This window comes from Poromitra crassiceps (genome assembly GCF_964638095.1).
Source record: "Poromitra crassiceps genome assembly, chromosome: 11".
Lineage (NCBI taxonomy): Eukaryota > Metazoa > Chordata > Actinopteri > Beryciformes > Melamphaidae > Poromitra > Poromitra crassiceps.
In genome coordinates, this window is record NC_139643.1 from 45,633,048 (window position 1) to 45,658,469 (window position 25,422).

At 45.3% G+C, this 25,422-nt stretch overlaps 1 protein-coding gene across 1 annotated transcript in view; it reads right to left on the reverse strand.

Annotated features, from left to right (window-relative positions):
• Positions 1 to 25,422, reverse strand: part of macf1a (microtubule actin crosslinking factor 1a) — a gene marked incomplete at both ends in the record, with an annotated part of 152,551 nt that overhangs the window by 72,865 nt on the left and 54,264 nt on the right. Inside the window, 24 exons of the mRNA XM_083646050.1 lie at positions 527 to 844; positions 4,044 to 4,250; positions 4,570 to 4,758; positions 5,054 to 5,652; positions 6,252 to 6,528; positions 7,373 to 7,600; positions 8,517 to 8,716; positions 10,013 to 10,142; positions 10,539 to 10,777; positions 11,404 to 11,466; positions 12,555 to 12,666; positions 13,080 to 13,236; positions 14,821 to 14,987; positions 15,705 to 16,022; positions 16,760 to 16,959; positions 19,481 to 19,604; positions 20,257 to 20,430; positions 20,652 to 20,843; positions 21,094 to 21,261; positions 21,562 to 21,735; positions 21,844 to 22,026; positions 22,126 to 22,359; positions 22,799 to 22,948; positions 24,349 to 24,645. Of these exons, the coding sequence (XP_083502176.1) occupies positions 527 to 844; positions 4,044 to 4,250; positions 4,570 to 4,758; positions 5,054 to 5,652; positions 6,252 to 6,528; positions 7,373 to 7,600; positions 8,517 to 8,716; positions 10,013 to 10,142; positions 10,539 to 10,777; positions 11,404 to 11,466; positions 12,555 to 12,666; positions 13,080 to 13,236; positions 14,821 to 14,987; positions 15,705 to 16,022; positions 16,760 to 16,959; positions 19,481 to 19,604; positions 20,257 to 20,430; positions 20,652 to 20,843; positions 21,094 to 21,261; positions 21,562 to 21,735; positions 21,844 to 22,026; positions 22,126 to 22,359; positions 22,799 to 22,948; positions 24,349 to 24,645 (5,100 nt within the window). The remainder of the gene's footprint in view (positions 1 to 526; positions 845 to 4,043; positions 4,251 to 4,569; positions 4,759 to 5,053; positions 5,653 to 6,251; positions 6,529 to 7,372; positions 7,601 to 8,516; positions 8,717 to 10,012; positions 10,143 to 10,538; positions 10,778 to 11,403; positions 11,467 to 12,554; positions 12,667 to 13,079; positions 13,237 to 14,820; positions 14,988 to 15,704; positions 16,023 to 16,759; positions 16,960 to 19,480; positions 19,605 to 20,256; positions 20,431 to 20,651; positions 20,844 to 21,093; positions 21,262 to 21,561; positions 21,736 to 21,843; positions 22,027 to 22,125; positions 22,360 to 22,798; positions 22,949 to 24,348; positions 24,646 to 25,422) is intronic.

Below are 25,422 nucleotides of genomic sequence, written 5' to 3' on the forward strand. Positions count from 1 at the left end.
TACTAGAAGAGCGCTTTATAAATACCAAGTTTTGCACGTTACTTACACACTGTTTAATGAAACTGCGGCTTATCTTCTTTTCACACAAACCTGATCACGTCAACAGCTCATGTACACTTGCACATCTGCACTGTAAATGTACATTTGTAATTTTTGTTGTGTTTTTTTCACTATGTGTTATTTTCACTACAGCACAGGATGTGCTATTTGTTTCACCCTCATCCATATCAAATCTATTGCTGCTGCAGCGACCAAAGCCTGGTTAAGATCTCATCTTAGACGCATCAATGAGAATACAAGGAGACCAAATCCATACGACCAAAATACTGAATTCCTAAAATTCCCAAGTACTGTATGTACATCATGAGACTAGATGAGATTCAGTTAAACCTTCATGATCCACCTTCAGGAAAATTGGTTTTCGGCAAAGAAAAAAATGGCATAGAATTACCTAGAGCAAATGGCGCTACTAAACCTAGTGCAACCAACAAACGGTGGCGATCACCATCACCCCTCTGTGTCTCACCTTGCCGGCCTGTCGGCTCAGGGCCTCGGTCTCCCTCCTGAGAGCCAGCAGGTCGGGGGAGGAGCCCTCGCGGCGCAGCATGGTGGTGCAGTCCGAGCCGTGTCCGTCCAGCTCCGTCCTGAGGTCGGCCAGGCGGGACAGGAAGCCCCGCAGGGCGTCCGCCTGAGAGGCCAGGGAGTCTGCGTCTCGCCCCACCGGGCTGAGCGAGTCCAGCTCGTCGTCCAGGTCGGCCAGGCGGGAGAAGACGTCCCGCACCTGGGACTGCACCTCCCCCACGCCCTGCAGCCGAGACTCCAGGGACGAGGAGCACTGCTCGATCTGACGGAGGAGACGAGAGGGAGAGGGGAAGAGGTAGACCAGGTCAAGTCAAGTTTATGTGTATAGCCCTAATTCACAAGCATGTCTCAGAGGGCTTTACAGAGAATATATGTGTAGCTAAGTACTATCAATAAACAGGTGTCAGAAATAATAATAAGAAAGGCTAGTATCTAGTGTCCCAACTTTTGATTTGCCAGCCACAAGCAGTTTAACAGAAAATAATTGCCGACCAAGAATTACTCTTACCAGCCAAAACATTTTAATATACATCATACATCTTTGAAAGATGTAACCCTACCTGTTGTCATGGCTATTTCATTGATAGAATCAGGTACTTTGTGTTGCTCACTCACATGATGTGTCTTTCATCATGAAGTGCAACCCAATTCAAAAATACAGACTTGAACCCGGGCCATCCACCTCAGGGATGCTCTCTCTACACACTGTGCAGTCCTGCTGCTCATTCTTTTTGGCATACAACTATTCTTTGTTTGAAGGTATCCGACCCAACCGAAGCAGAACGGATAGAGGGGCGGGGGCGGGGGGGGTGTATCCAAGCAAATCAGGGGTGGTATAAATCTAACCTTATATTATCTGCATCTCACATTAGGGACATTTGTGTAATAGAACAGCAATTTGTAACAAAATAACTAACGCCATAAGAAATTAACTATGAATAAAAGAGGAGGTGGGGAGATTTTTTTATGAAACAGCTTATAGTGCTTCACAACAGATGATCTAATCAAAGCACACATTAAACTAAATGATGAAGAAAGAGGAGCCTATGAGGTTATATTAGGATTTCAAATTTGTGGAACAGAATATGAAGTGTGCAATCAAAACCGAAAATGGGGCATTAAAACAATAAGCAATTAAGATACTTAAAATACATTTGTGTTTGGTCATTTTGGTCAGTGCTTGGTCAGTGTAGGGCAGCAGGCACAAGAAAGATACAATAGCAGCATTATCTAAGGCTAAACCAGGGGAGGCTAATCTGATATGAAATCTGATATCTGATTCCTCTCCCTCAGCGCAGCGACTCCCTTTTGTTGGCTCTAATCTGGAACAATGACATCACATCAATATTTTAGCAAGAGGAATAAAACGTCTCTCAGTCAATAACAGCGCGACCTGGTGGTGCCGACATACAGTGACAGCTCCACTGATTGGTGTGACCTTAAATGGAACATTTGGAAAGTGGACAGCACGCGTATGGATGCGATATGTTGGCGGCGTTGGATTCTCAAAGCTCTGGTTTACATTTCAAACCATGATTGAAAGTGCTGAATGTGCACAGTGACCATATATGAGCACTGAGCAACTTAAATATGTGAACTCTTCTGACAGCTTCAGTCGATCTGCTCTCTTTCACATCACGGACACTTGTCTGCTTAGCACACACACACACACACAAACACACGCATGCATGTCGCACACGCACACCCCCCCCCCCCCACACACACACACACACGCACGCACACACACACACACACACACACACACACACACACGCACACGCACGTCGCACACACCCCCCCACACACACACACACACGCACGTCACACACGCACACCCTCCCCCCCCACACACACACACACACGCACACCCTCCACACACACACACACACGCACACCCTCCCCCCCCCCCCCACACACACACACACACACACACGCGCGCAAATTCACAGACTAGATCTGACACCCTCTCACACAGTGACCCTTGGTATAAATAGTTATCCTGGTTGTACAACATCTCCTCACTCCAGGCTGCATAAATTGGCCTGGATACATTAACTCATGACTGTTAGCACTGCTTTCATCACTGCTCCACGTATTTATTGTCACTCCGTTGTACAAACATGTGAAATCCTTATGCTAGGGGGCTCCATTACAAGACAGACATAGTGCAAGTCAGTAGGTATATCGTCTCAAAACAGTAATACATATAAGGTAAACAGTGAAAAACGCAATAGAATAGATATAAAAAGATACAATAGTACCAACCGCTAACAATAACCGACAAAGAACTACCACCCATCCCCTTCAGAGAGCTTCTCTCCATGCTTCTCATCAGAGCGCTACAGACATGTTCCCATGCTCCAAGATAATGATGACTACTTGAGAGGAAAACGTACAGTCTGGTAGTGTTTTCTTTGCACATGTATCTGATGTGTGTTTTATTTTTATTTGCTATATGTGATTGTATGTCTATTTGGACGGTGGAGTCTGCAATAAAGTTTGATTGATTGATTGATGTACACATTTTGGATATATCGTGCTTTGGAATGAAATTTGATTTTCACAACAGACTCATACCAAAGCCTAATATCATATTTTGGAAAAACCTATAAGGCGCCCCCGGTGGAGGAAAGCCATAGCGAGGATTCAGTCCAACCCAGCCGAGCCTGGAGGACTGAGGACTGTAAACAGATGATGATGATCTATCTTATCCGCCCAATAGTTTGACCACGTTTGCAAAGTCTGGAGCATGGTCCAGATGTTTGGCAGGGAAATGTATATTCACCTTGGATACTCACTTGACCACACATATTTTAAAAATGAGACATGCTTATTCTCTCTCTGGTTTCTATTTGTAGCTCTGTAACAAATGACGTTATCGAGAGCCAAAGTGAACGTCACTTCCTGCCTTACCATGTGTACTGTACCAGCGTCTGAAAAAATATAAATGGTGGAGAACAGAGACATTATGTGACTTGTTTTGATGCCGTTTGAATTGTGCCACGGGGTACACATGTCAATTTGCTCAAACTCTGCATGTCAAGAAAGTGGCAGTTTGTCCTGAAACTGAAACGTAAGGTTTAGTTTTGTCAATCGACTACATCTCTCGTGTCGCACAATATACGTCACACCATCAACAACATGGAGTGGCGAGAGAGATGTCACTTATGCGACTAGTTGTGCCTTTCTGATTTATAACTTATAGTGCCACAGTTTTACCACAAACTGTGACTTTCTTGACTTGCAAAGTTATCTTTTACATTGACAAACATGATACGTGTACCCCATGGCACAATTCAAACGGGATCACAACAAGTCACGTATCTCTCCATTCACCATTCAGACGCTGGTGTACATGGGAAGGCAGGAAGTTACATTCACTTTGGCTCTCTATAAAATTTCACCAGACTTATAATGTGTGGAAGCAACATATTTTGATGTTCAGCTTCCCTGCTCCTTACCTTCTCAGTAACGTCTCCATACTCTCTCTCTGTGCCCTGGGCCAGCCGCTGTAGCCTCTGCGCCCCCTCAGTGCCACCCCCCGGTGTCTGGGGGGCGTCCTGCACCAGACCCTGGGCCAGGTCTCTGAGGTAGACCACCTGAGGCTGCAGGGACCTCAGGCCCTCCTGCTGACTCCTCAGACGCTCTAGGCTCTTAGCGCTGCACGCCTGGACAGGAGAGCAATAAGAATCATGAGTTAAAATGAAAAGAATGGTCCAAAAAGATACGCTTTTGAATTTACAGCCTAGTATTCACTGGTGTATTACATTGCGTTTTCATTATCATGTCCATTTATATAAATCTAGAACTAAGTGGTTAGTCAAACCATTATTGAAAAAACTTAAACCCGCAGGGAGATAATTGTCCACGTTTTTTTTTAAATCTTCATAGACTGAATCATTTTTTTTGCTATGTATGGACGCTAGCTTCATGTTAATTACCTTCACAAACCCTTTTTCGAGAACAAACTGACATTATTTCCATTACCTGCGGCCCTAGAGCCTCCTGGACTTCTATCTGGTGCTTGGCAGCCTCCAGCCTCCTCTCCACAGCCTGTCTCCCCTCCTCAAACTCCTTCAGGCGGCTGGCCAGCTCCTCCAGCTGGGCCGTGCGGTTATGGATCTTCTCACCGAGCCCGTCCAACCTGCGGTTCAGCTGGGCCTTCTCATCCCGCACCTACAGCAGGTTAGTTCACATTACAGCAGTTTAGTTAGGTTCATTCATTTGATATATGACTTGAACATAGACAGCAATGCACAATCAATACATCATTTGCCTATGAAATGTTTTGTTTTTTAACAAACACAAATATGCTTAAAACACAATAACTGACCAAGCTGAATAATTAAGCAATACAGGATATCAAGGGAACCAAGCAGATAAAACATTTTAATTTAGTAAACTTTGCAGTACAGTACACTTCACAGTGGAAAACTAAATGTGAAACAGATAAAATGACATCATTACATACCTCTTCCTCCCCTACGCGGCATTGCTCGAGTAGCTGATCGGCTGCAGTATTGAAAGCCTCCAATAGGGGCTGTCGCCTCTCCAGGTCCATGGCCAGTCCTCTGGCCTTCAGCAGGGCTTCGTCCAGGGCCGCTGGGTCTAGCGACGGCTGGATCTCTCCATCCTTCACTTCACACTCTGCTAACCACGGCATCAGCTCGGCTTTGTGCTGCTGGTAGATTTCTGCTTTGCTCAGGGTGGCCTTGAGTCTGTTCTGCTGCTCTGCGATTCTCTGGTTCAGCCCCTCCCAGTCCTGGCGTAAGGTGGCCAGGCGGGACTGCAGGGCCGACCGTTCGTCCCCGCCGGCGGGGAGCGAGGCGAGCAGCGAGGCGCCCTCGGCCTGGATGAGCTCGTAGGGACCTCGCTGACTGGCTATCCCTCGCTGGAGCTCCTCTGTCTGGGCCAGCAGGGAGCGTAGGGCCGCCGGCTGGCAGGGCAGGGTGTCGCTGGAGGAGTCTCTGGGTTCCGCCTGCTTGTCCAGCCAGCAGCGCAGCTCCTCAAACATCTGCTGGAACTGCTGGGTGGAGGACAGAGCCGCCTGCAGCTGGTACAGCCCGTCGGCTAGCAAACAGAGCACCAAGAATTAGCAACAGTAAACAGTGAAAATATATTACAAACAAAAAATTTGAAATTGAACTTGTGGATTTTTTATTTTGTTTATTCCAGGGGATTTGTTTTCAGAGTTTTCAGAGTTTTTGATATAATCAAAACAATATTAATTACAACTTAAGGAGGATTCAGTTGTTTGACTCTACTAATTAAGCCATTAATATGGGCTATTATCCCTGAAAGGCATAACGGGATAAAAAGTTGAGTAATTTAAGGGATTATTTAAACAAATATATTGGTACTTTGCCAAAAAAAAGTGTGCCATTTGTAAAAGTGTAACTAATGAAACAGTAGTTGCTTGTTTCGTTATCTGTTAGTTTGCTCTCCAACATGATCACAGGAAAAAAGAAAGAAAAATAAATAATATTTTCTCTGTTGCTTCTGCCCTCCACAGAAAAGAAAACGTCCCATAATATTTGAACATGTTGATTAGCATAATAGAATGCCAATTAAATGTTTGAAGTGTTGACTGCGTGTGAACTGAGGAACACGGAGGGGACGTACTGACTGATCCGTTAAATGACAGGAGGTACAATATAAAGTCCACCCACCTGCGCGCTCCTCCAGACTCCTCAGCGGGGCGCTCACGCTCTCCAGGCGTTTGCTCAGCTCTTCCTTCAGGTAGGGCTCGGCCACGAGGGCGCTCAGCTCCGCGCACAGCCTCTCGGCCTCGGCTAGCTCGGCGCGCCGCGTCTCCAGCTCCGAGCGGATCTCGCCGGTCTCCTGCAGGCGGCGCTTCAGCGCCTCGGGCTGCGCGCTCAGCGAGGCCTGGCCGTCCAGCCGCTCGCCCAGAGCCCACACGCTGGAGGAAAGCTCTCGCAGCAAGGCCTGGAGGAGAGGACGAAAGCAGAGAGGGCAGAAGGAGGTTATAAACCGGCGCTGTTCATGGCTACGATGTCGGCTAAACATTTTTTACTGCAAGATAAATAACCTCCCATGTCATCATATCACAGCCTACTGTCCCCTGCCTTTTACAATTAAACTTACACCAGAATCAAAATCACTACAGGAGTTTCACATGGTGACACTGATGCAGAGAGGCATTGACAGCCAGCAGAATTTCACAGTAGAAACATAGCCAAATTACTATCATGTTTTATGTTATACTAGCGCACCGCTAACAATACCGTGATAATGCTGATACAGTATATCGGTGATATTGTCACTATAATCGTGATATGAAATTGTCATACCATTTCATCTGTAATGTCACCTACTGCTCTCTTTCATATATCCATCAACATTCAATATTCAACAACTACATGCATGGGAGCAGCACAGCATACATTATAAACATAATTACCATGACAAGCTGTACAAGCATTAATATTGACTATGTAGCTACCTATATATATAGCTATCATATATGGCAAATGGCCTACATTTATATAACGCTTTTATCCAAAGCGCTTTACAATCAGTAGGTACATTCAACCATTCACACAGACATTCATACACCGATGGTGGCAGGTTACCACGCAGGGTGCTGGCACACCATCAGGAGCAATTTGGGGTTCAGTATCTTGGACAAGGACACTTGAACATGCAGACTGGAGGAGCTGGGGATCGAACCCCCGACCTCTTTTATCCAAAGTGATTAGAGGACGACCCGCTCTACCTCCTGAGCTACAGCCGCCCATACATTGCTGAGCTGGAGTCAGCCAGATCTTACCTGGTAGCGTTGGCTGGTTCCTTGCGCCTGGTCGATGTTCTCTGACCTCTGGGTCAGTCGGGACGTCAGGTCCTCCCACTGCTGGGAGATGGAGCCCAGCTCGGCTCGCACCTCCGCCAGGTCCTTGGGGTCCTGGGGAGTGTCACCGGCCGGGGAGAGGATGCCGTCTGCGGCCTGGGTCAGCTGGTCGTACTGTGGCCGCCGGGTCTCGAACTCGCGCAGCATGAACTAGAAGGGAGACGAGCGGAGAGGGAAGAGGTGAGAGGTCTTCTACATAAGCTCAGTGATAGATCAGGCGCAAGGCAGGGACAATGTCATCTCCCATTAGTGTGTCTAAATAAGATGAGAGATTGAAGACAATCGTGAAAAATCTATTTTTTAATCACATTTCTTCCAATTACTCTGGGGTTTCTCTCAGTTTCAATTACTATTTGTTTTATATTCTTGCTCAGGTACTTTAACAGCTGTTGGTCTTTGCAGTGTGTGTGTCTTTAAGTCTGTGTTTCAGACTTAAAGACTTCCATTCCTGCAGTATGAGTTTCTTTGGTGACGATCATCCCCTGTGTCAGAGACTGCTGCACAGCCTTAGGAAGGAGCAGAGAGGATTGAGAGCAGCCGATGATGGCGAGTTCTGCCTCCGGTGGAAGGGTTATTTTATAGGCCTTAGTGTACCAGTCAAATATTTTGGCCCAGAATCCAGAAAGTGAAGGGCAAAACCAGAAAGCATGGGATAGTGTGCCTTCTGACACCCGCCACCTATCACAAAGTGGTGAGACAGAAGGCTAAATCTTATGTAACCTATGCTTGGAATAATGAAGACGGTGAACGGCTTTAAATTGGATCAGCTGGTGTCTGCTATTAATTGAGCAGAGTTGAACCATAGACAGACTCCTCTGTTTCTACCTGTTTAACGGTTGGTCTTTTTCACCATTCATGTCTCCATTGCCTCAAGGCTTAAAGCCCCCCTCCAGTCTGTTTCTACCAGTTTAACTGTCTTTTTTTAAATGTTCTATGAGCAACTGCTATAAAGTCACGCGTCATCTGATTCTGTGCTACGCAATTTGTGTAAGATACACAATACAGTATGCCCGAAAAAAAGTTACACCGGAAACAGTATGTGTGTGTGTAAGTTGGTGCCTCCTACCTGGGCTTGTTGTTTCTGCGTGTTGAGCATGTTGGGGTCGATACTCAGCGGTCCCAGCACGCTCATCATCAGCTCCTTCTCCCTCAGCCACGGGCCCAGCTGATTGGCCGCTGAGGCGAAGCTTCCCAGCCTATCGGCACAGGTCTCCAGCTCAGTCTGCCTCTGGGCTGCGGTCTGATTGGCCTTCTGCCAGCGGGAGTCTGGGGAAACAAACAACCAATCAACACAGCATTGAGAAAACACTGAAACTACCATTTGCAAAAGGTGCACTTATTGAAAAAGTTTTGATTGAAAAAGTTTCTTGTTTTAGAAAACAAAACAGATCATTTGATGGTGTATGGAGCAGGTAAAGCAGTGGGGACACTTGACTTTAAATATTCATATGGACTTTAAATATATTCTATCATTCATGTGTGAGGTTCCCCTGTGCCCTCCTCCTAACTCCCCTCCTCTGTGTCTCCCTCTCTGACTCATATTGTGGGCATCCAGCAGAGTGTGAGTGAGTGAGTGTGTGTGTGTGTGTGTGTGTGTGTGTGTGTGTGTGCGTGCGTGCGCACGCGCGCGCGTGTGTGTGTGTGTGTGAGAGTGTGTGTGTGTGTGTGTGTGTGTGTGTGTGTGTGTGTGTGTGTGTGTGTGTGTGTGTGTGCGCGCGCGCGCGCGCGTGTGTGTGTGCGTGCGCGCGTGTGTGTGTGTGCGTGCGTGTGTGTGTGTGCATTGGACCCACATGGGTTTGAAGAGAGGCGTTTTGAACTATGAGAAATAAAGGCGCCCTGCTTGGATTTGTCCTCAGATATTTGTCAGGAGAGGCTGGTAAAAATATCAAGTGGAAGAAGGAACAAATGGGCTTGACAGGAACACCTCCCACACTCTCCTTGGATCAAAAATCACAAAATATTCTCACCAATTCGGAGGCGCTTCTCCTGAACCGTCTTCAAAAACACACCACAGACAAAATTGCCTCATCTTTTCCCCATCTTTGAGCTCATTTAAAGTTGATATAATTATTTAGTACCTAAATTGATTGATTTCAAGTAATATCAACTTCTAACATGTTCTCATCTTCATGGAAAAGCCTGGCAGAAATCGGGTAACAAACTCCTTGACTCTTTGTGTTACCTCTCCCAATAGCAATGCTGGTGCTTTTCCTCTGTCAGTACCACTATCTTACCTCACATATCTGCCTGCACCTGCCACCTCCATGTGTCTGCTTCAGCCTCTGATACATTATAGAACCACACACTTCTACTTCAAAATGGCTCCCTCCATATGGAATCATGTTCCAATCAAGCCTTAAGACACTATACCGTATTTACTGTTTATCTGTCTCTACCGCTCAGCTACCTGCTGTAGCTGTTGGGAGAGATGTTTTGGTTTGTTCCACCCACAGATCTCCACGAGTTTTTGCCTCCAGGCCTCTAATCTATCAGTCTCATTAAAAATGGCGGTCCATCACCGGATAATAGATCTACAAGCATGTTTTCATCTGTCCCACACACCGATCTCTTGTAGCTGCTGTCTCCAGGTGCCCGCCTCGGGGGAGTCCGGGTTATCAGCGATCAGCTTCCTCAAGGTGCTCTTCAGCTCCTCCACCTTCCCAGAATGCTCAGACAGCTCGGACAGCAGGGCCTGAAGAAGAGGGGGGAAGGAGAGGAAGTGCGGCAGTTAAGAGCCAAAAACGTTACTCGACTGATTTATTACGGTACTTAAAAAGCAGTAAATTCAAAATGATGATGATTATTTTTATTATTATTATTATTATTATTATTATTATTATTATTATTATTATATAAATTATTGTTATATTATAAATTATTACATTATTCTTATATTATATAAATTATAAATAAGGCAAATGTGAGATAGCTAGTTAGCTACATCAATGTGAAGCATTATCCACTTTCCACTGCAATTTTCATAGCCGGAAATTGGTGTAGCTAAAAATGTTGGCTTTGGGAAAGGGCCTAGGAAAGAGGTTACAGAACTTGCCATCTCTCCAGACCCGCCTCTGCAGGCAGTCCTCACCTTGTTCTCCTGGGCCTGTGCTCGCACCAGCTCGGGCTTGGAGGGCGAGGCGGTCTGTCCCAGCTCCAGGCTGTGCTCCCTGTCTCTCAGCCAGCTGCTGAGCTCCTCCGTGCCCCGCCTGGCCGCCTGCCTCAGCTCCAGCGCCACCTGCTGGCGGCCGTGACGCGCCCTCAGCTCGGCGCCCAGCGCCTCGTACCGCCCGTTCACGTCCGACACCGCTAGCTGCAGCTCCGTCAGGTCTGCAGGGGGCGCAGGGAGACAGGAGAGTGCTCAGAGGGGAGTCGAAGACAGAAGCCGTGAACAGCAGAGAAGAAGAGAATCAAGGAAATGAGCAGAGCAGACAGGAGGAGGAGAAGCTAGTCTGATGATACACATTAGAGTTGTGCAGCTGTGTTGCAGAGTAGAGGAGATGAAAGTGGATTAGATGAGAGTGGACTAGATAAGGACTGCCCCCGTCCTGTAGATCTTGCAGTTGCCACTGATAACATTTATCAAAATGTACAAAATTGGCACCGACAAACATTTTGCACAGACAAAAAGCTGAAAGATACATGGGACAGTAAACAGTAATACACAGAAATCGCTAGGTGTGATCAATAATGGGAAACACTATAAACAGCATTACAGCTGGTGCAGGTCATGTGACCTTATCTCAGATATCGTTATTTTCTTCTTCACCTTGGAGTAGATGAAGATAACGAGACAAGAGGATTTAGTCAGTCCAGGCGGTATTGGGTAACAGAGAGAGAGAGAGAGAGAGAGAGAGAGAGAGAGAGAGAGAGAGACAGAGAGAGAGAGAGAGACAGACTGCGAGAGAGAGAGACAGACAGTGAGAGAGAGAGAGAGAGAGAGAGAGAGCGCTCACCTTTACAGGTGTGAATGCCATTGACACTGCTGGGACTGGACGAGCCATTGATTTGAAGAGCACCTGGGAGAACAAAGACACACACCTGACTGAGTTGGCAGCACTACAGCAACACACTTATGTTCCCACGATGTTCCGACTGGTTCAAAAATGTAAACATGATGTAAACACATGTGAAGCGATGACACAAGTTCTCAACATCCTCACAAGAACTTGCAAACTTTCTGACAAATCATTTCAGCACACACTCAGCTCATTGGACAGACGCCATGGAAACAGACAGCAGCAGGGGACAAAGACATGGCCTCCCAGAGGCTTCCTACGATACCACAGAAACTCAATGGATCTAACTAACAAGAAGCAACAAACACACTTTCAGCAGTCTGTGCAATAGAAACAAGTCAACAGCGTTTATGATGGCTGGTGAAACTACCAACCAATGAGATGCTTTCTCTTATGACAGCTGGTGAAACTACCAACCAATGAGATGCTTTCTCTTAAGACAGCTGGTGAAACTACCAACCAATGAGATGCTTTCTCTTTTACCTTGTAATTTCACTGTTACCTCTCAATTAATTAGAATAGATTCCCCTCTGCCTTTCACAAATAAGGTCCCATGAGAAATGACATTTTAACAATTTAATTGTTTATATACGGTAATAGAGGACCATAAGAATGAGAGGCTCCAATATGTATTTCAAAACATACTATGCAGGTGATATTTTTGAATTTTTAACTTAATTGTAAATCCCATTTTGCTGAGACAAAGCAGATTGCAATGAGACAAGTTGTATACAACCACAAATTGTGACTCAACCGTCTAATCTGTAGAAATTAATCAAATTAGTTTATGAATTAATTAATTTCACCTTGTCATTAATATGTAGTTTGTTTTACTTAAACCAGTTTCTTCCCTTTTGTGCTTCCCTTTCACGCAGTTAGTTATTCAGTTGTGTTAAACATTTATTTTCTGTTTCTTTGTTATTTTTCGGGTGAAATTATTTATTATTAGCCACTTAGGGAATTAGAAAGAAAAACTCCCCTGCATCGTCTGTGAACATGTTCTGTCTGTCTCAGTGTTTTATCATTTCATACAGAGAAAATGAATAATGCATGGTAAAGTCATGAAGGTTGTGATTGTTTTGTCTTACCAGTCTTGGTCTGGGGGGCGGTGATGTTGATGATGAGTGAGTCGAGCTCTGAGCCCGTCTTGTTCAGCTCCTGAACCCTGGATCCCTGCGACTCCCAGTCATTTGACAAGTCCTGCAGGCACAAATATGCAACAGATTTTACTGAGTGATGCTACTTCATACAAGTCACATTGAGTTCATACAACAAACTCCTTACATATTTCCCTTTTTTTTTTTACACTTTGCTGGCTCTTTAATCCAGAGCAGGTACTGTAGAAAGCCAGTGTCTTTCTCAAGGACACTTTAACATGAAAAATGGTTGCTGCAGGGGTTGAACCTGTGACCTTGCTGTAACGGGACGGTCACTCGACCCACTAGGTCACCCTGCTGCTTTACTTTTCATTCACATTTTTTTATTTTGTTAAACTATCAATTGGAACGTCCAACATCCACAAAGTTGTAATGCTAAAGCATTGAAATCCAGACAGACAGACAGACAGACAGAGACAGACAGACAGAGACAGACAGAGACATACAGACACACACCTTGAGCTGCTGGACTCTCCTCTGTAGGCCCTCGGTGTTGAGGTTGGCCTCTTTGGAGGGCAGCTGGTCCTGCGCTGTCTGCAGCCACCTGAGGAGGGAGCCAGAGAGCCCACGGAACTGAGCCAGCTGCTGCTCACAGGCCTGGATGGCTACAAACCTGCAGAGAGGAGGAGAGAGGAGAGGAGTGGAGGAAGGAGGCAAGAGGGAGCAAAAGGTAAGAGGAGAAGGGAGAAGCACACCAAGGTTCAGGAAGTGGAATGGAAGGAGTGTGAATTCAATTTAGTTTCTATTTATTTTCACTGTATCAGTATAAAGTGACAATATGGTCCCCTCTTGTTTATTTATTTGCACATAGTACAATCAAGAACAAACTAAAGGAAATAAGTGGATAAAAAAAAGATTGTGCAGGTAGAGACAAGAAACCATAATGGGCTTGTAACAAGGTCTCTTCCCTAAGAAATTAAACCAATATTAACAACATTTTCATCTAAGCACACAAATATAAACAAAAGCCAGAGAAAAGGGGGGAAGGCAACCAAAATAAGACATCTTCACGCTACAGATTCTCAAAAAGATAATAAATAAAACAAAGCCCTATTGTGTCCGTCCCCGTTGGCTCTGGGACAGCAATAACACAGCCTTGACCTCCCTCTTTGTGTCTGATCTGCCTAGAGCCACGGTTGGAAAAGCGCTGGCTGCCCACAGACAAAACGGCTCTGAGAGAAGTCGTCTGGCATGGAACAGTATCATTAACATGCTGCTATTTTCCCCCTTCTGGATCCCAGGCTGGGAGTTATCTGAGAGGGCCTTTTATAGGGCGGACAATGAACCATGGCCATGCTGCTTATATTAGCATCCACGCCTGCTTGCATCACACAACGCGCACACACACGCACACACACACACACACACATGCTGTATTCACAAATTGTAGTGAAAGAATCGCTATGTATTCCTATCTCATCAGGCATCAAAATGCATCCATATGGCAGTGTTTATTGGCTGCTCTCATGTGACTGTCTTATCAAACTCATGTATAATCTGATAAATCGGAACCAGATTGATGGTATTTATAAATTCCCCACAGACAGGCAGGCTGCAAATGTAGTTGGCTGTCCACTGGGTCGGCATGGCAACCGGTGTTACACGAACATCACCATTTAAAAAAATAAATTAGGAATAATCAGGGACATGGTCAGTTTTGTACAACCAATCACAGTGTTTGTTTTAAGTATATGCATATCCAACCAAATGTTCGATTTTGCTGATTTTGGTGCTATCTGCCTTTGGAGGTTAAGTGTGTGTGTGTGTGTGTGTGTGTGTGTGTGTGTGTGTGTGTGGGGGGGGGGGGCTGCTTGCAAGGTTAGGAGCCTCCTATTATACAAGCAGGTGACCAAATACAATTGACAGCTTTGTATCTGATGCCCCCTTGTGGATTTTGTGGTGAACTGTAGTACAACTGACAAGTGTGGGTTAAAAGCTGTGTTTCCAAGATAAGTATAACAACATGATTTTTATATTCACCTGTTCAACTATTCTTATATAATCTGGGATTAGATTTGCATTTATTTTTGGGGTATTTTACAGGCACAAAATAAATGTATCAACTCCCCCAGTATTTTTTTCTTTTTCTTTTCAAAATTGAATTTGTAATTCCTGGACAGTAAACGGTAAAATGATTGGTGTAGGGTCCCCTTCAGTTTGTGAAGGTCCCTTACTAGACGGTATCTGTTAACATTACCTTTCATTGATGTTGGCTTCCAGTTGGGTGAACTCGTCAGAAACCCCTTTGACATTATCCAATAGGCTTCGAGTGTTGCCGAAAGCTTTTGATTGGCTGAGCCCCGTGCCCAGGTCGCAGAAGGACTTCAGCTGGCCAGCTTCTTGCTCCAGCTCCGACCGGACCTCCTGGAAAAAGACACACACACAGCTTTCTCATCATCTGTGATCCGTTATCTCTCTGGAAATTAATCCTAATGACATCTGGTAGATGTCTTATGTAAAAATACACCCATCTTATTATAGTGGGACTGCAACAGAGAAGAGAATCCAATCACCCCACTAACTGACACCCTGTAGATTTACTCTATTTGGTGGGAAAAGCTCTCTGGCCACAAGAAATGACATGTCGAAAATTAAGGGCAAAATACAAAACTTGCTCTTAACCAGCAGTGAGTGAGTTAACTGACGCTGAAGCCACAACACAAGATTTCTGGGTATTGAAGTGGAAAAATACTAACCGTTACCTCTCGCTGCAGTTGAGGCTACCAATGTGGAAAGTTGTCTATTGCAGTAAAAATCTACACATTTGAGCTCCACAGAACCATGCAAAATTGATCCAATTTTAATAAGCATTTGATAAATCTGTCTGTATGGTAAATTGGTCTGTATGACTCTTGATACCTCAGTGATGTCATTCATGCACAAATGACATCAGCACTGGTCGACAACTTAAATCAACTCCCAATAAGTGTCAAACTAAATGAATGCCTGCAAAACTGTTTTCAGTTTTCTGATATACTACTGATTTTGTAATGATACAAAGCTGGTTGAAAATTGGCGGAGTGTTCCTTTAAGGGCTACACTTGTATTTAAGATGGCTCTAAGTCGGACCCTCCTCGTCACCTCGATGGTCTGCCTGTAGTCGTCCACGCTGCGGTCGGGCTGTCCCCCCGGGCTCAGAGCTCTCCGTCTGCTCTGGGTGAAGACCTGGAGGTCCGTCCCCAGCCGCTCGTAGCTCTCCAGCCTGGGCAGCAGGCCTTTCAGCTCAGCCTCCCTCTCTGCCTGGCTGGCCTGGGCCGCCGCGTAGCGCCGGGTCAGATCGCCGAGCGCCCCCTGGAGGCCGGAGGCCGTGGAGGCGTCCGGGCTCTGGAGGAGCTTGGAAACGGAGTCCCGCGTGGCTTCCACGCTGCCCTGCCTGGAGAGCAGCTCCTGACGAAGTTTCTGGGGGAAGAAGAGGAAGAGGAGAAGTGGGTTGAAAGAAATGGAGACTCGGTCACGACTGAAGAAAATCACACACTTTCGAAAAACTATATTTTGATGCTATTAGAACCCATGGAATATGACAATCAAGGATGAGACATTGTCGTGCAGACCGAGGAAAGCATTGTGCATTTCTAAATATTCTGCATTGATCGATAGAAGAAGGAAAAATAGGAAAATGTTTGAACATTTCTTTGAAATAAATGAAAGACAATGAAAGCGGTGAAAAACATTTCCTTTATAATTGACTTTCCACATGATTGCAGCCTTTATGGTCTGTTGATGATGCTTTGATGCTCTTGAGCGTTATTGTTCATTACTGAACATCAAATGACTTTTTCGGGTTACGGCTCATTGTGCGCAGGTGAAGCCACTGTGCTGCAGTACAACTTTAATTTATTCATTAAAAGATCATTTTATACACCGAGCTGATGAAAGGGGTAATGTGCATACACACACACATACACACACTCACACACACATACACACATACACTACAGTTGTGTTTGCGAGTGAACTAACTCATGATGTAATATGACTAAAAAGATGCGACATATGAAGAACATTTTGGAAGATGCGGTCATCTCTGTATTTTGGGAAATATTGCACAAGCAAAGCACCAGGTTCCCTTTTCTTTACTTAAACAAGTACATTCTTTTGCATTATTGCAACGTTCTTCCTCTGCCTGTACTCCCCACCTGGTTCTGGGTCAGTGCGTCCTGTACAGCCTGTGCGGTGGGCTGGACCGGGCCAGGGGTCAGGGCCAGCTCGTCCAGCCAGGCCAGCAGAGCCTTCAGGCCCTCCTGGACGCTGACCGACTGAGCCACGGCCGTCTGCAGCTGCTCCGCCCGCTCCGACACACACGCAGAGAGGGAGCCCAGCCTCTTCTCCAGACCATCTGACAGGAAGGAGCAAAACACAAAATCACTCCCTCTTCTCTCGTTAGCCTGGCACCTCTCATGGGGATAATAAAGGATACCTTAACTTAAAGAGATACTAAACCGTTTTTTAGTGTGTTGTGGCCAGTAGTGTTTAGGGCTGGGTTCAAAAAATCGATTCTCCGATTTTTAATCGATTTTCATTTTAATCCTCGATTATCGATTCATATGTCCAGAGATCGATTTTTTTTTTTAATTAAAAAAAAAAAAAAAAAAAAAAAATCTTTTTTTTTTTTTTTTTTTTTACTAAACAGGCTAAAATATTGTGCTGTGTGTGGTAGTTGAAACATAGTTTCAAGTTGGCGTTTAATTATGTTTGTAGTTGAAACAAAAACATAAATACTGTAGGCTACATGAATGGAAATGTTTGATCATTATTAATATCTACTTTTAGAAATGATATAGGCTGAAATCAAATCACTGTGCATAATTGTGAAAGTGTCTTTATTGACAGATGAAAAGGCTGTTATTTACCCTTTGTCACCACGTGGTGAGTAAATATATGTGTAACTAAAACCATTAAAATTGACAAGTCTGCAACTTTTTTTCCCCATGTATCTACTTGGCTGGTTGGAAACCCCTGTGTTACATAACTGGACAGTCATGTAATTCAGGGTACAGCTCAAAAACCACGTTTTGGTATCACTAACCAAATCAATATTGAAAATTGATTGAATCGGAATCGAATCGAATCGAATCGAATCGAATCGAAATTAATCGATTCGCAACCTTGTGAATCGGAATCGAATCGATTCTTGAAATTTGAACCAATACCCAGCTCTAGTAGTGTTGTTGATGAATGCAGGTCAAATTAGTGTAAATCTGAGGAATTCTCATACATGATTTACACTCATACATGATCAGTCTAGGACCACAGGAAGATTTGTTAGACTAGTCATCTCGCGCGCTACGTGCGCTCGATTCCTGCGCCCGCCCTGCAGCTCGCATACGCAGCTTGGCCGCTACTCGCCTGCAGCTCGGCCGCTGCGTGTCCTCGCCTGCTCTTGTGACATCACTGATGATGTCACAATGTCTATGACATCATCAGTGATGTCACAATTGCGCAAGTGTAACCAAAAAACCACAATTGCTCAGTGACAGTGATGTCATAAGATGATTTTGCTCTTATGACATCACTATGACATCATCAGTGGGACAAAGATTGAAACGGAGAACAGACAGAGAACAAACATTGCCCACTTGCTACCTTTTAACTCATTGAGTGCCATGGACGAGTATGTTCGTCATTTCATTTAGTAACGTAGAGTGCCAAGGACGAGTATGTTCGTCAATTGCGTTTTTTGACGGTGGGACGTGGATCAAAGCATCAGGCATCTCCTGTACAAATATGGGAGCTATTGAAGGTGTATAACCTATTTTACGGACTCATTAGGTGGCGACAGTGCTCTCCAGATTACAGAAAGGTCCGGAAAACTGCAGCAAAAAGCCGTGATCAAAGAGAAGCCGATGCATGCTGCAGCCAGAGCCATATAGATTGCTCTGTCTGCAGCTGACGTCGGGCTGCGAACATCAGTCAATCCGCGCACACAACTGAGCTCCTCTGCCTCTGTCTGTCTGTCTGCATATAGTTTCTCCACACGATTACCCGCCAGAAAGGCAGCACCCGACGCCGAAGGGCCAAACCTATCCCTGCAGTCCCGTTTGGCATTTCCTTGTCGCGCTGGGAGCCGCCCGGCGCAAAAACGGAGGCTCCGAAAATAGACTGGGTGCGTGTGGGGAGGAGTTTGCAGCTGAGGCGGGGAGAGGGGGGTGGGGCACGCAGGCTCCACAGAACTACACCACGTCACTACATCAGAAAATATTAGCTAGCGTCAGTGAATGTGCTTGAAATGCTGCATTTCACAAAAGGCTGAATATCTCAGCTTATAATTTGAAACCTGTCTTTTTGCTCAAAACAGCCTATCTTCTCCAGCTCATAACTAAAGAACGGAAAATGGGATCAATAAACTTTTTTTTGCAGATGATAGAAGAGAGTCTCCTCGTTCTTTGTGCGTGTTCGGTGTTTACATAGTAATATCACACAATATTCTGTGGGCCTCGAGAAATCACTGAAAACGCTCTGAAACTCTGGCACCGTTCTCCAAAAGTGGCTGGCACTCAATGAGTTAAATCTTTTGTCTGGGTGCTGTGGCTCTGACCTACAGTATTGCTTGCTCGTAATGTTTTGGCGCTCTGGAAATTTCAGCTTATTCTTCTGTTTGCACTCATTAAAAGTCACTCTGGATAAGAAAGTGTACTTGTGAATCGCTTTGGACAAAGCATCTGCTAAATGACAATGTAGTGTAATATCATGTAAGAACATTAGCTAAATGCAGAACATGTGAATTGAATGTGTACATGTTGTCAGAGGGCTTGTTTTGATATACGTTAAGTCGTGACAATAACAGATAGTAAATGGACAACAGTCTCCACACAGAAGCAGTGGCCTGTGTGAAAGACTGAGGGGACAGCATTAGTTACCTGCAGTACAGAGGATGTCGACAGCTTTGAGGGAAGGAGACTCCTCTGTGCTGACCAGATCTCTGCCGGCTCTCTTCACCTTCTCCAGCTGCACCGTGTGTTCTGCCAGCTCGTCCTGCAGCAGCTGGGGACACAGAAAAACACAACTCAAGTCACTTCAATCGCTTACAAGGATGTAAAAACAGAGATAAGATTCCTCTAAGTCCAAACTTTTTCCAGACTCTGATTTCTTGACCGGATTTGTGGTTTTTGGTCGATACACAACATGATGTAAGCGCAGTGGTTCTTAATCTTTTTCGCATTAAGGACACCTAAACTGACACAAATTAGACCACAGATAAGATTTTGTTCCAGGGTCTCCCATCTGATAAGATTGCTTAGATGTTGCTTTTAGATGTTTTATTAGAGAAAGTGTATTAAACCATTGACCAAAATAGTCATACATTGTGTCATTGTGTTACTTATGAATGGAATCACAGTGAAAATAAAGTATTGCCCTTTTTGCTGGGGACGCCCTGGAACCCCCTCAAGGATCCCTGGGGGTCCCCACACTCCACTTTGAGAATCAATGATGTAAGTGCTGGGAATGATGACTGCCAACAAGGCCAGATCACTAACAGCTTTCCTTATTTTGAGTGTGTGTGTGTGTGTGTGTGTGTGTGTGTGTGTGTGAACTGTCCTCTTTTTCTTTTTCTCCCTTACATGTACTTACTTGACATAGTATGTTCTGAGTGTACTGTAGTGTGTATGGTCTTTTGGACATGTGTCCCTCTCACCTGTACTTGTCTCAGTGTGTTCTGCAGGGTCTGGGGGTCCGTGTCCCCGCTGGGCACGGCCATGCTCTGGTTCTGTTCCTGAGTGCTGAGCCAGGAGTGGAGCGACACCGCCTCGTCCTGGTACTGCTGGTACCTCTCCACCAGGCCCGACAGACGGCCACCCAGCTCTGACGACTGCACAAGGCCCACAGAGACAGAGAGAGGATACAAGTCACACTTCATACCAGGCTGGAGGAAATGCCTAATTTCAAAGTAAATCTGAGTTCACTTTGGAAATACTTATTTCAAAAATAGATTCTCACAGAATCCTTATCCAATCCAAAGCTAAACCGATCATCAAGTTTCATTCAACACAATTATTATACATTTTCAGATAAGACCCGAGCAACCCTGACCTTGGTGTGTAGGGCTGTATATCTGTGGTTGACATCCTGCAGCTTGTCGGTCACCAGCTGCTTGGTGCTGTCCAGAGCCGGGTCTGAACCAGCGACCTGCTCCAGAGCTCCCTGCACCGAGTCCAGAACCTTCTGACCCGAGATGGAGACGAAGCGCAGGTCCGCCTTGTGGCAGATCACTTCTTCAGCAAGCTGGGGGAAGAAGTACAGATTACAGATCAGTTTGGAGCAGATGTGTGCATATTCATGTCTGTGATGATGACATTTATAGAAAGAAAATGCAGTATATTGAAAAAGAATCTTAAGTGCTACAGAGCAGCTGCTCAGTGGCCAGCAGTAGAAGACTGCGGTTACTCTGGCTAGAACCAAACACATTGAGTGATGTTTCCTAATCCTTTAACTAAAAATAACGTAAAAAGAAACGGATGTTTTGTGTGTTCACCTTTTTGTGCTCCTCCAGCCTGCCTTTCAGGCCTTGTGCGTCGGTCTCTCCTTCCCCCAGGGAACGGAGCTCCTGCTCACTCTTCTCCAGCCAGGTTCCCAGGATTCCATGTTCCTGCAGGAACTTGGTCAGTTCATCCCTCAGAGCCTCAGACTTCCTCAGACGGTCCTAGAAGAAGAAGAAATAGTGGTCAGTTACCATTTTTTAATGTACTACAGGGAATAGGTAAGGGTGCAGAGTGGGTACATTTATCTCCACCACTCAACATCTAAAGCCATCTTGCCTACATTCAGCCTTCTAACTTGCCCATTACTCGTTAACTACACTCTCTTTCTAGGCTAGATGAATATCAGGTATCATCACTCACACCTTCTTTAAGTTGCTGTTGCCTACAACACCTGAGGGCACATAAAGCCGGTCAGGAGTCCATACTGTAGACGTAACATTAGTAGTAACTGTACTGAGTACCTGGCAGCTCTGCAGCCGGTCGTGGTGCTGGGCTTGCAGCTGGTCCAGAGCGGCCCGGAGACGCTGCTTCTCTTGGGGGGGAACAGCCGAGTCGGGCTGGTCCAGGAGGAAGCGGGTCGACTGGGCCACCTGGAGCAGCTGGGCTTGCTGGGACTGCAGCTGCTGCAGCTCCGCCTGGGAGAGAGGGCAAAGGTCGAGACGTTAAATGTTGGAAGATGTCCAAGTCAAAACTAGTTTGTGTGTTTCTGCTATAAATACATTTCCAAAACTCCTGTTTCTGACCTGAATCATGTCTGTGCGTGACAGCAGAGCGCCCTCTGGCTGTGTGGAGGAGAACGCTGCGTCAGTAACATCCAGAGCCGCTCCAGAGCCGACTCTCCTGCCAGGCTGGTTCAGGGAGGACAGCTCCTCCAGCAGAGAGTCTATCTGGCCCTGTGTCTCCTGCAGCTCCTCCACTGCCTTCGCCTGGAAGAGAGGACCAATGTTAGATGAGCTATAAACAATAACATATTCTATTCTAATACTAGTAGACATATAAATGTAAAACCGCTCTGATCTCCTTACCCTCTGTGTGTTCTGCTGTACGGTGGTGCTGATGGCCGTGTCCAGCTCTGTCAGTGACGTGTTAGCCGAGTCTGTCAGTGCGCTGTACTGTTCCTTCATTTTGGTTAGCGCCCCCTGGAGGTTCTCCCTCTCCGCGGGGCTCAGACTGTCTCCTCGCTCCGCCAGGAAGTCCTCCACAGAGCGGATGGCCTCGGCCACGCCTTCTCTTTTGGTCTGGAGGTCCTTCTGCACCTCCTAGAGAGCGAGAGAGAGAGAGAGCAGATGTTTCAAAATGGTTTGACACAGCGAGAATGAGACACGGACATAAAGAGATGAGGTGTGAGGCAGGACAATGAGATACAACTGGGAAGATGCAGGTGAAAAAGTTAGAGCAGGTAGAGTTAGCTCTTGTTAATAATCAAATAAATCTATTAGGTTAAAATCATGCTGAAATGACATTATAATAACAATAATAATGTGCTGAATCGACATGTAAACATGCAGGAGAGAATACCTTGTGTGTGTGTTTTTGTGTGTGGGTATATGTAATGTATTAGAATTCAACATTTACTATATGCAATTACATATGAACTTATACCGTTTTTGTTTTTATTTCCAATTTATGACATTCATATCTATTATTTAAGTTGATACTGTAGACCTCCACTAGTAGGGTAGGGGGAGAGTCCCATACCTTCAGTTCCCTCTGCTTCTGTTGCAGGACGCTCACATCACCTGACTCGGCTCCAGGTTTCTGATTGGCCAGCATGCTGGCAGCTCCAGCTAACCACATGGTCAGACCTTCTAGCTTCTGAGAGCACTCCGCTTTCTGCTGCTGGACCACCTGAGAGACATGGAGGAGGGATGGCGGGAGGGAGGGGAGAAAAGCCCCCCAAAGCAAAACACATAGACATTGAGTTTTATGAATCACCGACAGTCTAACACATTACAAATATATCTTAACCAACCCTCATATATTTGGTCCCTAAATCATTTCTTGTGTAGTGCACACTTTGCCAAGCTTTGAGCAGATTGTGTCCAGAGTTCACACTTAGAAACACAGGCAGACACACGCACACACACACACACTCTCCTCATCAACATGTCGATCAAGCCATAACAAACGATACAAAGAGAAATCAAACAAATATTGTTGATTTTGTGTTTTTCCCCTTTCTCCCCTGTATTCAGGTGAGATGCGAGGAAAAAAAGGATTAAGCACTGTAGCCAGCAAGGCTTTTCTGCTATCGACTCGCTAGCCTTTTGTTTTCCGCCATGACGCAAGCGATTTCCTTCAGTGGCCATCTGGAAGAGCAAGGCAAACAGGTTAATAACACACACATGTTATAGAGACATGCAGAGGAGCAAACACGCTGGCCTGTGAAGTAGTAGTAGTAGTAGTAGTGATGCTGGTGATAATACGCCTATTTTCAGGTGGCATGTGAAATAGGCGCATGTCTGTGTCAAGTGGAAAAGCTTTTGCGACAAGACAAGAGCAGCAGTGGTTTGCTATCAATAGAGAGTCAAAGTCAACGTCACTTCCTGCTTCAGCATGGCGTACCAAGCAAGGGATTTTCGTCCGCCATTTATTTTCCCATAGACATTTCGTAAAATGCTTGTAGAAAATAGTTTAATTGGGTCAAACCAAACAATTCAGCTGTATTTAGAAACAGGAGAGACCATAGAACATTTCACTCTGAGCATTTTTTTTTTTTTTTTTTTTTTTTTTTACATTTTGGTCAGAGTCAAATGTTTTGTGTTTTCTCCTGTTTCTAAATATAGCTGAACCGTTTGGTTTGACCAAGTAAAACAATTTTTTATAAGCATTACGAAATGTCTATGGGAAAATAAATGGCGAATGAAATCTCTTGGTACGCATGCTGAAGCAGGGAGTGACATCGACTTTGGTTCTCTATGGATGAAATGGTTTTGTGAGAATAGGTTTGAGGATATAGTATGGTACTCGATGTGAAAACGGTGGTGGAAGTTAGCTTGATCAGGCTTTTACAATTGTTTCCCCTTGTGAGTCCTATTTATGAGTTTGATATGATTTTACATGGTTGTGGGTGCAAAACCGTGCCAAGAGACCTGAGTGTAAGAGGGCATGTCAATAGTTAGAGCATGTCAAACTTAGCTAGTGAACAAAGTATACTCTACAGGATATTATGAATATGCTGACAGTGTATTGGTGAGTAACAAGCACAGCATTAAAAACCGATCCGACTCAATTGTCTTTGTCCAAACCTCTCTCTCCCTTGCACTCTGCCTCTGTCTCTCTCTCTCCATCTCCTCCTCTTCTTTCAGCCTCTCCCTGTGCTGCCGCTGCTCCTCCCTCTCTCTCTGGGTGGAGAGCGCGTGGGCCCAGGCCTGGGCGTGGCCGGAGGCTCGGTGGAAGGCCCGCTGGAGCTGCTGGAGCTGCCCCAGGAGGTACCGGCTCTGCTCGGGGGCCAGGTCCTGAGCCCGCTCCGAGATGAACACCTGGATGTCAAAGGCCACCTGGTTGACCTCATTGGAGCGAGCCGTCAGGGAGGACTGGAGCTCCTAAAAAGCAAGTGAAATCGAAAGGTCAGAGAGAGGTGAGCAGAGGAAAGAGCTAGTCCTATAGAGTTCAGAGGTCAGACAGAGGTGAGCAGAGGAAAGAGCTAGTCCTGTAGAGTTCAGAGGGTAGAGGAAAGATTCAAGATTCAAGATTCAAGATTTATTAAGTGTCCCAAAAGGGCAAATTGGATTGCAGAAAGCGTAGTACGAAGTACATACATAAAAACAAATAAGACAAAAAAACATTGTAAAAACAGTCTAGAGCAGCAGTTTAAAGTGCAGCACAATAGTTAAAGTGCAAATGACAACAGTAGCAACGATCTAAAGTGCACAGTAGAGATATAAAGTGCATAGTAGCAAAGTGCAGTTCGCTCACAGCAGCACATTTATATCACAAGAAAGAGCTACAATGTATCATTGTATTAAAGCACAAGAGAAAAAACCTCAGTCCAGACCAAAGGGCAGACAAAGTATATACCGGTAATACAGATATACTGTACTGTACCCCTAAGAATAAATAAGATGAAAGAATAAAAAAAATAAAAGGATAAAATAAATAAATAACAAAATAGCAGCAACGGCAGATGGGGAGACATTACATTTGTACCCCAGCAGCGTTCAATGCTCTGATAGAGACAGGCACAAAGGAATTTCTGTACCTGTTCTTTTTAACTATGGGGGCACGAAGGCGGAGCCCGGAAGGAAGCAGCTCATATTCGAACCTCAGAGGGTGGGACCAACACCGCCATGTTTGGGAGTTTAGCTCCCACTGAGGCACCA